This window comes from Herpailurus yagouaroundi, unplaced genomic scaffold (genome assembly GCF_014898765.1).
Source record: "Herpailurus yagouaroundi ecotype Mexico unplaced genomic scaffold, PumYag 246, whole genome shotgun sequence".
NCBI classification, from domain to species: domain Eukaryota; kingdom Metazoa; phylum Chordata; class Mammalia; order Carnivora; family Felidae; genus Herpailurus; species Herpailurus yagouaroundi.
Window position 1 is genome coordinate 3,944,898 of NW_024412463.1, and position 17,202 is coordinate 3,962,099.

The window sequence follows — 17,202 nt, forward strand, 5'->3', positions numbered from 1 at the left end:
ACCTCCATGCATGATCACTCTTCTCCCAGCTTTCTGGCTGGTGAATGGGAACATGGCACCACCCTAGGGTTTCTCCCAGGCACCCACCTGCACTCAGACGGGAGAGAAGAGCACACCAGGAAAACATTGCCCTGAGATCACACAAGCCTTGCAAACCTAAGACTGAATCTCCCTTGCTTTGGTCCCCCTTTAGTTGCATTTTATCCACGAGGCTCTGAAAAGGCCAGGTGAAAGAAATGAACACATGGGCATAAATAGTCACTTTCCCCATCTCTGTTGATGGATATTTGCCCATTAATTCCCTCTGCACCCGCTCTCTTGTGCTGCTCTCTCATGCCTTCATTTTCCCTATGCAATTACTGGCCCTAAATCCTCTCAGAGAAGGGAAGGCATTGCATCCCCAATAGCATTTTGCATCTACAAATCAAACGTATAATTGGCATCTCATGACGGACACCCACAAATCACAAAGCATTTGAAATTACAGGCACAAGATCGAGAGGGCATTTTCAGCCTTGTCTGAAAAGGTCTTCATAAACCTGTTTGAGAATAATAAGATAGCCCCCAAATCTCCCATTCCAACACCATTTGCTATTATTTTAAAATCATTATGTTTGCCGAGCTTACGTAATTTTTTAGCTATCGACGGGAGATTTTATTCGATACTCCGTAATCTCTCTTCCTGCTGTGTGACTCTCTACAAAGAAAACTGTTATAACAAAAAGACACCGGCTATCAAAAATATAATGGCAGTGCATCTCAATTACCTACAAGCACTCAAATATGATTTATTCAGATCATTGTATGCCAGCATATCCAAGGCTCTCGGTAAACCTTACCACGGAGATGCCAAGGGTCAAGTCTAGTTTTCTCGTGAGCCAACGTCCTTCTCCGTAAAGATCTGTTTTTGTAGGGTTGAATTCCAGCCCAGCTTTCCTGAAAGTCGTACCTATGAATTTAGCCACGGTCTGACTATCAGAGCGCTAGGTATTCCCTAAACGTGAATGTTATTAACTTGGGACTCTAGGCATTTAAAAAGATCTGTGACTCCTGTCAGTTAAAAAAAGGCCTTAGATAGCACACGGGACACCATTTGGCTTTTCCCTGTGCCCGTGGTTTGCAGTTACTAAAAGCATAGATTCGCTCGCTATTCGATTCGGTATTGGAAGCACTCGCTCCAAGCGGGGAGACTGGGACGGAATATGGGACCTGCCACTATTATTTCATATCCTCCTCTACTTCTCTTGCAGGCTACGCCCAGGAGGAGCAGCTGAAGGAAGGAGAGGAAATAAAAGAAGAGGAGGAAGAGGAGGACAGTGGTTCAGTAGCTCCGCTTCAGGGCAGCAATGACCCGGGGACAGACGAGGAGCTAGAAACAGGCCCCGAGCAGAAAGGCTGCTTCAGCTACCAGAACTCTCCGGGAAGCCACCTGTCCAATCAGGACGTGGAGAACGAGTCTCTGCTGAGCGATGCCAGCGATCAGGTGTCGGACGTCAAGAGCGTCTGCGGTCGAGACACCGCGGACAAGAAAGCCAGCGCGCACCCCAAGCCTCCCAACGAAAGCCACAACTGCATGGATAAAATGACCGCCGTCTACGCCAACATCCTGTCCGACTCCTACTGGTCGGGCCTGGGCCTCGGCTTCAAGCTGTCTGGCGGCGAGAGGCGGCCCTGCGACCCGCGCAACGGCAGCAGCAAGACCGACTTCGACTGGCATCAGGACGCGCTGTCCAAAAGCCTGCAGCAGAACTTGCCTTCCCGATCCGTGGGGAAGCCCAGCCTGTTCAGCTCAGTGCAGCTGTACCGGCAGAGCGGCAAGATGTGCGGGTCGGCATTCACCGGGGCCAGCCGGTTCCGGTGCCGGCAGTGCAGCGCCGCCTACGACACCCTGGTGGAGCTGACCGTGCACATGAATGAGACGGGCCACTACCAAGACGACAACCGCAAAAAGGACAAGCTGAGACCCACAGGCTACTCCAAGCCCCGGAAACGGGCTTTCCAGGATATGGACAAGGAGGATGCTCAGAAGGTTCTGAAATGCATGTTCTGTGGCGACTCCTTCGACTCCCTCCAAGATTTGAGCGTCCACATGATAAAAACAAAACATTACCAAAAAGTGCCTTTGAAGGAGCCAGTGCCCACCATTTCGTCGAAAACAGTCACCCCGGCCAAGAAGCGCGTCTTCGACGTCAACCGACCTTGCTCCCCCGACTCGACCACGGGCTCGTTTGCGGAGTCGTTCTCCTCTCAGAAGACGGCCGGCCTGCAGCTGTCGTCCAACAACCGCTACGGCTACCAGAACGGCGCCAGCTACACCTGGCAGTTTGAGGCCTGCAAGTCCCAGATCCTCAAGTGCATGGAGTGTGGCAGCTCCCACGACACCCTGCAGCAGCTCACCACCCACATGATGGTCACGGGGCACTTTCTCAAGGTCACCAGCTCTGCCTCCAAGAAAGGGAAGCAGCTGGTGTTGGACCCGCTGGCCGTGGAGAAAATGCAGGCTTTGTCGGACGCCCCAAACAGCGATTCGCTGGCTCCCAGGCCGTCGGGTGACTCTGCCTCTGACCGTGCGGCCTCTACAACCGAGCCGAAGAGAGAGAGCAAAAAGGAAAAACCGGAGGAGATCAGCAAGGATGAGAAAGTCCTGAAGAGCGAGGAGTACGAAGACGCTCTCCAGAAGCCGTTAGACCCTACAATGAAGTATCAGTATCTAAGGGAGGAGGATTTGGAAGACGGCTCCAAGGGCGGAGGGGACATTTTGAAGTCGTTGGAAAACACCGTCACCACGGCCATCAACAAAGCCCAGAACGGGGCTCCCAGCTGGAGCGCGTACCCGAGCATCCACGCGGCCTATCAGCTGTCGGAGGGCTCCAAGCCTGCCCTGCCCTTGGGATCCCAGGTCCTGCAGATTCGCCCTAACCTCACCAACAAGCTGAGGCCAATTGCCCCAAAGTGGAAAGTAATGCCACTGGTCTCCCTGCCCACCAACCTGGCCCCATACACTCAAGTGAAGAAGGAGCCAGACGACAAAGACGAGGTCGCGAAGGAGTGTGGGAAAGAAAGTCCCCAGGAAGAGGCCTCACCTTTCAGCCACTGCGACGGGGATGCTTTCTCCAAGAGCGAAACCCCTTCCGAGTCCAAGAAGGCTGAGCCTGGTCTCCTGAAGGAGGAGGCCAGGCTGGTGGAGGAGGGCGGCGAGCCCGAGAAACGCCCGCCCCTCGAGCCAGCGCACTCCCTCAGCAACGGGTGCGCCCTGCCCACGCGTGCCCCGGCCCTGCCATGCATCAACCCACTCAGCGCCCTGCAGTCCGTCCTGAACAATCACCTGGGCAAGGCCACGGAACCCCTGCGCTCCCCTTCCTGCTCCAGCCCAAGTTCAAGCACAATGTCGATGTTCCACAGGCCGAGTCTCGGCGTCATGGACAAGCCGGGCTTGAGTCCTGCTCCCACGCGGCCGGCCAGCGTGTCCAGGCGCTACCTGTTCGAGAGCAACGATCAGCCCATCGACCTGACCAAGTCCAAGAGCAAGAAAGCCGAGTCCTCGCAAGCACAATCCTGTACGTCCCCACCTCAGAAGCACGCCCTATCTGACATCGCCGACATGGTCAAGGTCCTCCCCAAGGCCACCACCCCAAAGCCCGCCGCTTCCTCGCGGGGCACCCCCATGAAGCTGGAAATGGATGTCAGGCGCTTTGAGGACGTCTCCAGCGAGGTCTCGACCCTGCATAAGAGGAAGGGCCGGCAGTCCAACTGGAACCCTCAGCACCTCCTGATCCTACAAGCGCAGTTCGCCTCGAGTCTGTTCCAGACGTCCGAGGGCAAGTACCTGCTGTCCGACCTGGGCCCTCAAGAGCGAATGCAAATCTCAAAGTTCACGGGGCTCTCGATGACCACGATCAGCCACTGGCTGGCAAACGTCAAGTACCAACTTCGGAAAACGGGCGGGACGAAGTTCCTGAAAAACATGGACAAAGGACACCCCGTCTTTTATTGCAGTGACTGTGCCTCCCAGTTTAGAACCCCTTCCACCTACATCAGCCACCTGGAGTCGCACCTGGGTTTCCAAATGAAGGACATGACCCGCATGGCGGTAGAACAGCAAGGCAAGGCGGAGCAAGAGATCTCGCGGGTGTCGTCGGCTCAGAGGTCTCCGGAAACCGTAGCTGGCGAAGAGGACACAGACTCTAAGTTCAAGTGTAAGTTGTGCTGTCGGACATTTGCGAGCAAACACGCAGTAAAACTCCACCTGAGCAAAACGCACGCCAAGTCACCCGAACACCACTCTCAGTTTGTCACAGACGTGGACGAGGAATAGCTCTTCAGGTATGGGTTTGCTCCCAGGTGACGGGACAGTAGCCTTGTGAGGAGCTTCTTGTTGGGAGGTGGGTCTGCTTAGAGGCAGCCCACGTCTCCCGGTACCAAGAGGACAGGAGCCTGCTGGAGCAGGACTTACTTGCATGAGACACTAGAACGCGATAAATCCTAGCCGCTCTCCCAATGTCTCCAGATTAGAGTCGGTGAACAGACGGACACGAGTTCAGAGAGTTGGCGCGCGCAGATTTTACCGCCTCACGAGGCGTGATCCCCTTAGGGACCCCAAGGCCCTCCAGCCGAGGCTACACCTCACTTTAATTAATACGTACAGACCCCCACCCCCACCACCGCCACGGTCCCGTCTCACCCCCTCGCCTTCCCATAGCGATGCTGATGACGTAGGGAGTGAGTGAAGGCTGAGCAACCGAATGGGCGTTGCAGAGCTCCTGGGGGCAGCCGCTGTGCAGAGATTCCCTAATCAGCTCGTGGACTTTGCAATTATTGCTTGCAGTCGATGCTTTTGGCAGCTTCCTTTCAGCGATCGCTGCTGATACCTGCCCCGCCCGTCCCTCTGTCTATCGCCTCTGTTAGGGTTGCTAGGAAAGGGCATCTGGCCTGTAGTCAGACGGCAGAAAAATATTCACTGTAGAACACTGGGGTGAAGAGAGAGGAAGCTTACTTTCTTCTCTCATCTTTCGGTTTTCTTTAGGATAGACTAATATGAGCGTCGACCCTTAACAAAGATAGATGCGCTGCATGCCCTCGAGAGTTTATTTTACCTAAACAAACAAAGGACTTTCCGAACGCCCATTGCCAATGCACATGGGGTCCCGCGGCATCCAGATAATTTGCATCATGTATCATAGAAGTTCTGTGCCTTGTATAGTCACTGGTGCCCAGACTATCTATGTCACCTCCAAGAAAGAGGACAGAGGCCAAGGTCAAATGCCTTGGCAGTCTTGCCACACCGGCCGTGTCAACTGTTTTCAAGGCTGGGTCTTCACCCAATGCATTCATCTCTCTTTTTTGTATTTTGTCTACTTCCTTTTCTCTCCCCTTCAGCATGACCCCCCCCCCCCCGCCACATGCGAAGGACCTCCACACATATTCAAGTTGTCCCCCCACCTCGGGCCGTGCCCCGGACGGGGACCCGACCTGACTTACAGCCTCAGCACTTACCAGTCCAGTCAATGTCACGCTAGGTGACAGCTTAGTTCCTTCAGTTCATTCACAGTAAGATACGAATAGCCGATAATACTGTATCCACCCTCGCCACCCCCCCCCCCCATCGTCAGAGCCTTTGTTTTTACATAGGAGACTTTCAGATCGAGCCACAAAGGTATGAGCACTGGCAGACTTCCCAAGCGGAAGGAGGGATATTTATGTGGGTGCGGCTTTGGGCTCCCCTCACGTCAGGTGGGGAGACTTGCCGAGCGTGAGGATGGTCAGGATGAAAGAAAGGGTGGAAATCTGGGCCTGTCCCCTCAGTGAGAAGATCTAAGAGCTTCTGATAAAGGGGAAGCCATCCTATAGGTCCAATGGCTACGTGGGCGCAAATGAAGACTATTGTTTTGTTTGCATGTTTTTATCACGATAATTAAAATGTGCAACCAGCAGATTCATCTCTTGCTTTCCAAGCATGATTTGTTCAGCTCACACTATTGAAAGAAAAGCCAAAATTCAGCTATTGGATCTCTAAGTGAGCTCGGGGCTTGGCGACATTCTATTTATTTGCTATATAACATTTTAAATCTTATGTAACTTGCTATTATACTTTTCTGGTCCTTGAAAAAGAAAAAAAAAAAAAAAAGGTGGATATATACAGAATACCCAGAGAGAAGAGAGATGTTTCCAATCCCATAGTGGCAGGGTCCAAACCATGGTCAAGAGGACCAATAGGCAATGTTTATTTGTGCTACAATAAAGACCAATTGTCCACCTGTTAGGTTTGTAATCATTCTTTGGAAAAAAAAATTAATATCGTTGCCAAAACATCGCGGTATGTAAATAGAGAGATGGGAGAAGAAGAAAGCCTTAGTCAAAATCGGAATCGTGCATGTCTGTTCTGAGGAAGCAAAAGTAAACTGATCATTTGGAAAAACCTACACGAAAGGCCCTTAACAAATAAGGTAAATACAAAGACAGGATAGCTCTTTTCTCATCTCTCCGCAGGCTTTGGACTTTTGAAGCACCGTATTACAGAGTAAGTCACTGTATGAAACCAAAGCTCCGTTCTTATATAAACACCGTGATGCTGTGCTTTCGAGCTAGGATGACAGAAAACCAAGTTTGAGTATTTAAGACTCGTTCAAAGCAGGAGGAATGTACGTGTGTGGTGTGTTTGGGTCAATACTAAAGATAAGGCAATCTGCCGGAGTAGCTCCCGACTTGGCGCAGAGACGGCTTTGTGATGCTCTGGTCACCTCGGGAGGCATGTCCTCTCTTAGAACAACACTCAGTACGTTGCCCAATGCTTAGAATTATGCATAGATGTTTTTAAACGATCACAAAACGAGATGGCAGTTACCCGGCGCTCTGATTTTAGCTGGTACGCGTGGTACCACAAGTTGTACCAAACGACACGATGTTTGAGAAAAGCGTGGTCACGAGTTTACGGAAGAATTAGGAGTTTGCCGTGTCTGTGTTCTCCGCAAGATGCAAATTCTGCCCCGAATTTTCTCTCCTTTCTCAGATAGGTCTTGAACCCTGCACGGTGCTCGGCCAAATAGGAAAGGCGACTTTTCGTTAAAAATTAATTAGACAACATTACATTGTGCAGCCCTGTTTTAGGACAGGAGTGTTCTAGAACAATTTCGGTCGGTATTTGTACACACCTTTAAAAGCCGCACGCTCTCGAGGAACAGAAATTAAACAAAGAGCAAATCAACGAGGCTAAAATGCATAAAGACTTGAAATTACGGTCATTTCCGTGTAACGCAGCGTGCAAGGTTAGCGGCACACCTCGTCCCGGAATGGGGGGCAAGAATGAATTCGAGTTCAAGAAGCAGCCACCTTTGCTGCGGGCGATTTGAGAAAGACACACTTTCAGGGTGAACAGCATGTAAACTTGCCAAATAAAATACAAGATGTCCAGTTACGTGTGAATTTCAGATAAATGACAAGTTCGTAGAATAAGCATGTCCCAAGTATTGCATGGGCCATATTTTTACTAAAACAAACAAACAAACAAAATGACTCATTGTTTATCTGAGATTCCAATTTAACTGGGCATTCTGTATTTTTATCTGCTAAATCTGGCAACCCTCACAAATGGATTATATGGCATTCTGGAAAGAGCAAAGGGGCTGGATTCATTAATGTCTGTAAGAGACATGGCCCTTTCCTTCATCCATTAGAGGAATATTCCTCCCTTCCTTCCTCTTTACCTCCCTCCCTTCCTTCCTCCTTCCCTTTCTCCTTACCTCCCTCCTTCCTCCCTCCCTCCCTTCGTCCCTGCTTCCCCTCCCTGAGTCTCTTTCATCTTACAACAAACACTGCTTGTGCTTTTACTACGCACCAGCCACTCTTCAGCAATGGACGCCTAATGGGGAGCCAGTAGACCCTCCGATTATAGTAGCCAAATGTGCCGGCCCTGTGGCAAGTGCTTTACAAACATCATTTCACTTTATTCTCACAAACAGCCCTATAAGTTAGGGCTGGATTCCACCGTGTCATGGGGGAGGAAGAGGAGGCAGAGAGATTCGGGGTGAATTCCCACAATCTCGGAACCTCACTCATTCGTGATCACCTACCCAGAAGGCTATCGCTCCAGGCCACGCACCACCCTGATCCCGGGCAATAAACCAGTGACCGGGACGAGACTCTGCCTTGGAGGCTCACGGCAGACACACAGATGGGCAGCTCTGGGGTAAACGGTCAGTGGAGCACACGGGAGGGGCGTCTGCCCCATCCCGGGGGGGGGGGGGGGTGGGGAGCCCAGGAGGGGAATGAATGGTGGTTTCCGAGGCTGCCCAGGATGCATCCACCATCTCTAAGATCTGGCCCACTTCTGGGTCTATAAAATGTGGACACAGTCCTCCCGTCCTAGAAAACTCTGAGAATTAACTAGGCCTGTGCAATTCTTTCCCAGAAAGCCTGGCAACCGGTAGGTTCACAGGAAAAGTTAGTCCTCCACCGTCCCTGCCGGTTTCCACCACGTTCCTCAGCCGCACCTGCAGCATGTGGGACGCGTGGGCTCTTCCCAGGTGGCCCCGTGGAAGCCTCCACTTGCTACTTGATCATAATGATAGCAAATGACAGCAAAACTCCCACTTCCTGGCCTCTTCTGCGAGCCACGCATGGTTATTCATATCATCCTAATTTGCAAGGAGCTCTAAGCGTTTCGGGATTTGTCCAAGAGCGCACAGTAAGGGCAGAGGCGGACTCAGCCCGGGACTGCTTGACACTCATTACCTTTTACCGCCTCTCAGCTTCTCCACCGAGAGAGTTTCAGATATTGAAACTGGGGTGGGGGGGGGTGCTGGAACTGGCCCGCAGGGCGAAGCAAATCTTGCTCTCTTGATCATGATTTCCTTGTCCTGTCAGGCAGTTGTACATTTGCCATATAGCGTCTAACCAAGGAATGACCCAAATTCCAGTAAAAATTCACATGTACAGTTTGGTTTTTTTTGTTTTGGTTTTTTGGTTTTTTGGGGTTTTTTTTTTTGCTTTTTTGATCACTATCCTGACTCTCACTTGAGGGAAGCAAACTGAGAATTCAGGAACAGGGTCGGCTACAAGACTCGCGCATTTCCAACGCAGCAAGAAACAAATGTGTAGCCTGTTGGAATGCGTTCATTTCATGCAAGCGATCTGGCTCGACTCCCTCGCACATGGCTGGCCCCCCTCTCTGTTGCACTTTCCTCCTCATTGGGACCTTCGAAATCTCAATCCTGACGTGTATAATTTGGTGCTTTAATATAGAGTAACATTATTTTTCATTTACTCCAATCTGCCAACAGTATCATCGTTTCATTTAACCAGATGCAATTCTTTTTTCTTTCGCTAAATTGAAAATCCATGAGCGACAGGGAGTGCAATGTTTTAATTAGCTCATATTTTTTATATGGATTTATGTCTTTAAAATACATTTGTGTAATTCTTCAGCTAAATTAAAAACGTCTTTCCGCGAAAGTGAGGAGGGGAAAATAAAGAGCTGAATTGTGTCATTAGCTTAGGTAGATACAGATGGGGAGAAGGACTTCGTGGGGGGCCACACGCGCGATCACCAGATCTTCTGCCTGGGCCGATGCTGAACTTGCCCCTGCACGTAACAAAGTCTTTGTCTATAAAGATTTCTCGAAAATGGCTAGAGGAGGGATTTTTCTTTTAAAGGCCCCTCGTAAGTAAACAAGCAGCTACCTTCAGTGAACTAATTCGAAACCGAACCAGCCGCCAAACAAAACAGGCGGGGAAAAAAAAAAAAAAAGTCATAATGATAAACAGTTTCCCCTGCATTTCTCTCTTTGTCTTTTTTTTTTTTTTTAACTATCAAGTTTAAAGCTTTCCACGGTGCTTTTTTTCTACTTTATAGAAGACAAGTGACATTCTGTGGTAAATGGGAAGAAGCACCATGCAGAACTGAAATCTCTCTAATGCACTGACACTAACTTGCCCTCTATTGTTGGCAACGAGCAGGCACTCATGATTGTTCATCAAACAGCTCCTAATGCAGTTAAAGCATTCAGCTATAATTTCTCCTTGCATTTATAATTACTGTCATAGACTGCACACCTCGGTGAGCAGATTAAAGCTATAAACTATTTAGCCACGGCTCTAAGACGAGGAACTTGATTTGTCTGGCAGGAGTTATTTGTTAGGGATCCTGACACTTCACATAAAAATGACTCAACTTGATGAAGAACAATGCAGTTTTAGCAATGCAGGGATTTTAAATCAGTCTCGACGCCACGCCCTGCAAGACTCGCAGGGCAGTTTGTGGGATGATATGTAGGCCACGGAGATCATGTTAAGGAGACCACAAGAGGAGGTGGTGGGGGGCTGCTTTCTTTCCCTGACTCTCCCCTCTGAGAGAACAGTTTGTTGCAAATCAGGGCATGTCATGTTCTCCCATGAAATCCAGGGTGAATGTCACATGAGGCTCGCCTGGCGGGGAAACGGGATGCCAGGAGCTGAAGGCGCCCATCACCTCTGGGGACTTTAGAGAACTTTGTGCTGCTGTTGAGAGCGCGCACCCCGCCCCGGAGCCCAGGCAGCCGGGGCTATGTGGAAAGTGGTGGTGGTGGTTTTCTCCTGGAATGGTCTTCATTTCTTTGGGTTTTTTATTCTTTTTTTATCTTTACTTATTTTACTTGTAGGAGATACAGCATATATTTGGGGCACCGAGGGCGTTCCATTTGGGGTCATCTAGCGATGCTGGGAAAATTCAAAACCAAAATCCGTGTTCAAGTTGACGAGAAAGACTGGCAGAGACTGGGTGGCAGTAAATACGATTCCTTCCTTCTGCAGTTCGTGTGGAGGATTAGCTAAAACAGTGCCTGGGCAGAGCTCAGCGCTGGGTCTGGCCCGCAACGCGAGCCCTTGATGAATTTCATTCTCCTCTTTATTTCCCGCCTTGATCACCTACCTCAAAAAAAAAAAAAAAAAAAAAAATCCCCTTCTGTTTGCTTAAGGCTTAAATCAAGATGTGGGATGGATTGTGCCATTTTATTTGAAGAAAGAAGGAGAGCCTATGTGTACAGACTTAATTAAATCAGCTCCGGGCGGTGGCGGGGGTGGGGGGCTGGGGGTGGGCAGTGGCGGGGGAGGCAGTGGAATGGAAGCGTCCGGTGGTGTTCGGGGGGGCCCCGAGAAAGCACGGAGCATCGCAGTACCGTGCATCTCTTCCCCTCTGACTTCTGCTTTGCCTCTGTGCCCCCAGCTACCTTGAAAAAGTCCACTTGCTCGAGTTAAAAATCACCAGTGGCTGGGCCATGCTTCGCAAGGTCTGCGCTGGAGTTTCAATGCGGATAATGATGGGGACGAGGTCGATTAAAGGTGGTAAGAAGAAAGTGCTTCAAACAGTGCTTGGCTGTGTCCGCTACCACTATTGCCCTTGTCGCGATCGATACTGACAGAGGATTGACATTTATGGCACATTTAAGGTGTCCCGCTCTTGTACTGGGTCGTCCCCACGTATTGTCTCCATCAATCTGAACCCAAAACTCTACAAACAACTCTGACGGACACCCAGCTCACAGGTGAAGAAACCAGCCTCAGAGAGGTGACGTGATCCCCAAGATCACAGCGAGCGCCGGCTGCAGGGCTGGAAACCAAGTGTGGGCGAATGAATGACTTCCCTCCCTTGAGCCACGATTCTGCCCGAAACGTCTCTCAGCCCCTTTCTGGCATCGCCTGCGTTAAATTCCATCGGGCGCTGCACCAAAGTAGGAAAAGTGTGAGATGGGAACCCCGGCCCCGAGTTATTGGCAAGTTACTTTGCCCTTTGAGGGGCAGGGGGAGGACAAAAAAAAAAAAAAAAGATATCAGTATTATCCCAAAAGCCCAAACCTTTGACTGAGACAACTTCCTGCCACTGGGGCCCTCCAACATATTGGCAGTTTCACCATGCATGGGTTTATCTGGTATTTTTTCATCTATGGAGGGGAAAAAAAAATTGATGTTTCAGGTTATGTTATTTTCAATGCTACATTACTCGATTTCACAGTCAAATAATTCTATTTTGGTTCACCAGAGGTTTTTGTCATGTTTAATTGTTTATGACTCCCTCCTCCCCCGTATTTGCTGCATCCCCCTGTGCTACCTTCTGGTGCATTCTCTGGTGTGCGGTAACCATGGAGATGGGTCCCTATTGGGTAGCATTTGCTCTGGCTTAGAAGTCAAAGGACCAATCAGGACCTCATTATCCCAGAAATGTAAGAGAATGAGAGGTGGGAGGATGCCGGAGTGGAGGGGAGGCCTGTCACAAAGTCTCGGGACGCAGGGACGTCCTGATGCCTGGAAATCTCAGGAGGGAGGCGATAGGGCAGCTAAACTCGGGCAGACGTCCACGGACTCTGGAGCCACTGAAACCTGGGTCCCAGGACCACATCTCCACTTTCTAGATGAGGGACCTAGGGCAGGTCACGTCACCTCTCTGACCCTCAGAAAGCTCTTCTGTCAAGTGGCTGCATGATGGCTGCCTTCACGTAGTCGTAAGAGAAATTGACAGCAAACCTGCGGAGTCTCTTCCTGGGACAATACCAGACACCTAGAAATCCTCAAAGAGAGCTACTCTCATCATCGTTAAAATGTAGCCGCCCTAGAGTCAAGAGTGGGCTCGTGTGTCTCAAGATTTTAATAACCGCGACAATTGCAATGATAACGTGCTGGAAGCAAGTCGCATTGTGCGGCTCGGGGACGTCCATCTGGGGAAGACAAATATGAAAACGTGCCTCGTGCAGTAAACATGTGTTGGGGGCTGCGGTCCGTGCAAGGACTACGGTGATAAGCGACACAGAGGCCGGCTCTGCCCTCAGAACACGGACAGTCCATTGCGGAGGAAGGACGTCACATCACCAAGACTTACGCTGAGCTCAGTGCTATTCCAGGGGAAGTACTCATCCCGTGGGAGACAAGAGGGTTCAAGGGCATCTGACCAAATGAGCAGAGATCTAGGCTGCCTGGAATGAGTAAAGGAGCCAGCTGGTGGAGAAGGGGGAGGCCCCCGTGGTTAAAAGGAATGACAAGAGGGAAGCCTTGTAAGTGAAGTTGAGTGGGAGGTCCGTTCCAGAAAACGCACACGGTTCAGCATGGTTAGAGCCGTGTTTTGGGGAGAAGATGGCAGAGAGGGGATGCCGATGGGGCCGAGAAGCCGGTTGATACACATGTGATGGCTCCTGCTCAGGTATATAAACTTATCATTTGAACCTCCGAGATAGATGTTCAGAACAGGTTTGCTTTATTGAAGTAGGTGAACGTCATTTTCATGAAGTTGACTTTGTAGGGCTTTGAAGTGGTGAAGCCCCGGACTCCCCCCGAAGCCTTTGGTTTATGAGGTAGAGATGGCATCCGCCTCTAAGGTCCAGGAGGCTGGGGGCTGCACCTGATTAGCTCGTCCATGCAGACTCTATAAATATTGGAAGGAAGGGAGGGAGAAAGGGACAGTATCTAGGAGGTGATCATAACCTTCTTTGACATCCGCCATGTGTGAAATGACAATAATGCGTGTGTCACTCGTCAGTGAGGCAGATGGAATAGATAAAGCGCGTGAAACCCTGAGCACAGAGCGCAGCATGAGAGAAGCCCCAAGTGGAGGAAGGCGTCTTCGGGCTCTGTGCAGCCCAGAAAAGTACGAGAAGGTGAGAAACATTCCCACCCAACCCACTGTCGAATGATTTGCCCAGAGGAGTAACATTGTCACGAGGGCTAAGACATGCCTTTTCTCAAGGTACGCATGCCCATGGGAACGGAGTCAATAGACGCCTGCAGGTGAATGAGTCGAACCATCCCGCATTCTCTGTGGCAGGACGATCAGAGACCTTCGTTCAATTGTCCTTTAATTCATGCTCTTGGAGAAGTTGCTGTGTGCCGGGCTCTGTCCCGAGTGCTGGGCTACACCCCGAGAAGAAAAGAAACCCAGATCCTACATTCTAATCAGAGAATACACATTGAGAATAATACTAACGGCTCGTATCCTCGGAGCCCCGGGAAAGCGGGTCTGCCAAGGAAATACAACGTAGTGTGAGAGACTATGACGGGGCCACCTACTTTAAACAGAGGGGGATCAGGGGCGGAAAAGGAGGATGTTGAGAAGGAGCCGGCCACCTGACAAATTGCGGGCAGAACATCCCAGGCAGGAAAACAGAAGGGTTGGCGCATCTGATTCAGAGAAAGGCCAGTGCGGAGGGCTGGAGCTGGAGGGGTAGGGGAGTGTTTGGAGTGGGGTGAGGGCGTGAGGCAAGCCAGGGCTTTGTCGAACATCCTCACAACTTTCTATTTTGTTCCTCCTAAGTGCCATGAGAAGTCATTGAGAGAGTTTAAGTAGGCAAGGGCATGATCTAGTTCATCCTTCAAGGACCTGAGTGGTTACTGAGTGTAGAATGGGTGAGACCGGTCAAGGACAGAAGCAGGAAGCCAGTGACAGGTGAAGGGAAAGACGATGGTGATCTGGAGGAAGTGGGGGGCAGCGAGCATGGAGAAGAAGTGGCTTCTGGGGATTCGAGGCCACTTGCAACCACGCTTGTCTGGAAAGGAGAAAGGATGTCAAACAGAGACCTGTAGAGCATTAAGACAAATGTGGCTCTGTACTGTGGGGCCCTCGGTGGGCGACTAGCTACAACTGCTCTTCCTGAATCGCCCCTGGACCGCCCCCAACTCCTGAGGGAGCCATTACAGGCTGTTTCCTGAGGAGAATCCATTTCTTGACAAAAGTACGCCGCGATCTCTATGCTTCTCCAGAAATTATGAAGCACAAAACAAGAGGTCCCTGCTGTGCCTGCCTTCCTATTTTTCAATCCTAATTTAATTCTTCTCTCCATTCTGTAATTCAACCCCCCCCACCAACCCTAGGTGGTCCCAACTCCAACGGAAGATTTACCGGCGAGATGAGATGGAGAAACACATTGTTTTTTCAAGATGCTTTAATGACCTTTTTGGCATCTCCATGACGGCTAAAATCTTCTGTAATTATTCCGTTTGGCAGCCGAGAGTTCTGTTGATCAGAGGAAGGCTGATGCAGATGTCAAATGTCAATAAATTTGCAATCCATAATTGCAACCACTTGATGCGGAGCAGACTGGGAAAAGGCTTGGTCACAAAGCCACGAAAGGTTGGACCAATACAGGCACCAAAGTAGCTTGAGCGTTACACATGCAAAATCCTTCCCCTATCTTTCCCTCTTGCACCAGCTCACTTTCTCCGTCCCTGCCTTTCTTGTCTGCCCTGCCCCCCTCCCACCACGCCCCGCATCTGTCACTGTCACTATCCCCTTCCCTGGAGATCAGTGTGCTGCACATTCAACTGTCCAAAGTCTTCTGGGCCCATCTCCACCCAGAGCCAGCGACGCTGTAAACACAGCGGTAGGTTCTTCCAGAGAATCGCCATAAGTTCTTTTTGATTGTGCTGTTCAGCTCTGTTTGGCCCTTGCTGGAGATCAAGCATTGATTTTTTTTCTGCTTTGCTTGCTCTCCGACAGCATGGTTTATATCGGGAAGGTCTGTGTCAGGAATTAGAGAATGTTTGTAACAATGGGGAAAAATACCCTTATATAAATATACCACTTGTGGGCATGCACTTTGACAAGTGCGGGTGAACTGGAAGATGCTAGAAAAGCTCTGAAGTCATGGAAACATGTAACAGAGGCATTTGTTTTAATGACTCATCTCATTCCTTGAGCTCACCTTATCAAGTTGTAACCTCTGAATCTCTAAGTTCCTAGTTCAAAAATGCAGAGTCTCCTCTGTCCTCGTGTTAATTTTTAAATTATATATCATCGTAGAGAGGCCCTTGTGGTGCACATGATGAGCCATTTTCGCATCTGAAATGGGGAATTATAACCGAGCATTAGCGATTGCTTATAAATCACCGCGAGCAAAGTGGCATCTGTAACCGCACGGTATGAGCTGGGGAGACATGCAATGCAGGAGAAAGGGGACTTGGAAAGGACAAGGTGATTTTCAAGAGAGGAGGCTGCAGGCTGCGGATCACAAATGCCTCGGTGCCAGTCCCCAGGACCCCGGGGGACCCGACCCTTTCCTTTGGCTTGCAACCATTTTTTATTTTTAAGTGGAAAATGTCTTGGCGGTTGAGAAGTGGTCCTAAGGCTCCCTAAGAATCAGCAAAAAGGCAGTAGGACATGTGAATCTGGGGAAGACGTGCGCGAAGTAACGTGTCCACGCTCGCTGGAGAGCACGGGAGGGGTTTTGGGGGTCAGGCTGCCTGGGTTTGAATCCAAGTTCCACTGTTCCCCAGCGGCAAGGGCAGATGCCTAACCTCCCTAGGATGCAGGTTCTTTATCTCTAAAATGGGGATAACTGTCCTCCCTCGGGGCTCGATAGACAGGATCGCAGGAGACAATCTAGGTAATGCTTCAAGCCAATGGTTCCATCTGGAGGCCTTGCTAAAATCCAGGTGGCTCAACACATTCCCCAGAGTGTCGGATCCCTTGGATCTTGGGTGGGACCCGATCATTTGCATTTCCAACAAATTCCCAGATGATAGCAGGATGCTGATCCAGGGACCACATTTGGACACCCACTGCGTTAAGCCCAGTACCTGGCGTGTTGTGAGTGCTCTAAAAAAATGTTTGCTTCTATTAGCTTTAAGTCAGTCTTTGCGCCTGTCTGACACGGTCCTGTGTGAGCAAGAACATGAACTCTACGGAAGGTCCTGGCTTGGTATACAAAATCAAGTGAGACCGAAAGGGTGAGACCATCCGGACTGTCACTTAGAGGAGGCAACAGAGAGCAGAAGCTGGCAACCCGAGGAGAGAACCAAAATCCAGGGAAGCAGAAGGCAGCCCAGAAGTATATAGGAGTCTGCCGAGATCACTTATTAAAGGGATAGACAATATCACTTCAGTTGTCTCTGCTGTGTCAGGAGGAGTTTCCCATCTCAAGAGCCTTGACTGGCAGTCAGGGGACTAGGCCCTCCTCTTGGCTTCGCTTAATATCTTCCTTAACTCTGAAAAGATGGGCCGTAAAATTATTTTGGAAACAATCATTAAAACTGTTCAGCATGCTAACTCTAAATTGCATTTATCAGAATCTGTTATTTATAATCGACTGCAGACCAAGTCAAACTTAATTTAGTAAACCAGGGAATTTGCCAGTGCATCCAAGGATAGCGTTGGTTTCATGCGCGGATGAGTCTTGGGTTCAAAGGAGGGATGTCATTGGAACTTGGTCTTCCCTCATCACTCACCTCAGATTTCCTCTGTTTTGTCTTCAT

The 17,202-nt window shown here is 50.0% G+C and overlaps 1 protein-coding gene across 6 annotated transcripts in view; it reads left to right on the forward strand.

Annotated features, from left to right (window-relative positions):
* The window catches only part of TSHZ2 (teashirt zinc finger homeobox 2), a 456,301-nt gene that overhangs the window by 265,513 nt on the left and 173,586 nt on the right, over positions 1 to 17,202 (forward strand). For 2 of the 6 annotated variants that reach the window (XM_040460026.1, XM_040460027.1), the window contains exon 2: positions 1,251 to 4,323. In XM_040460026.1, coding sequence (XP_040315960.1) covers positions 1,251 to 4,315 — 3,065 coding nt within the window. In that variant the 3' untranslated portion in view covers positions 4,316 to 4,323. Of the gene's footprint in view, positions 1 to 1,250; positions 6,258 to 11,194; positions 11,825 to 17,202 lie in introns of those variants that run through there. The other 4 variants (XM_040460030.1, XM_040460029.1, XM_040460028.1 and 1 more) reach the window with 3 other exon arrangements.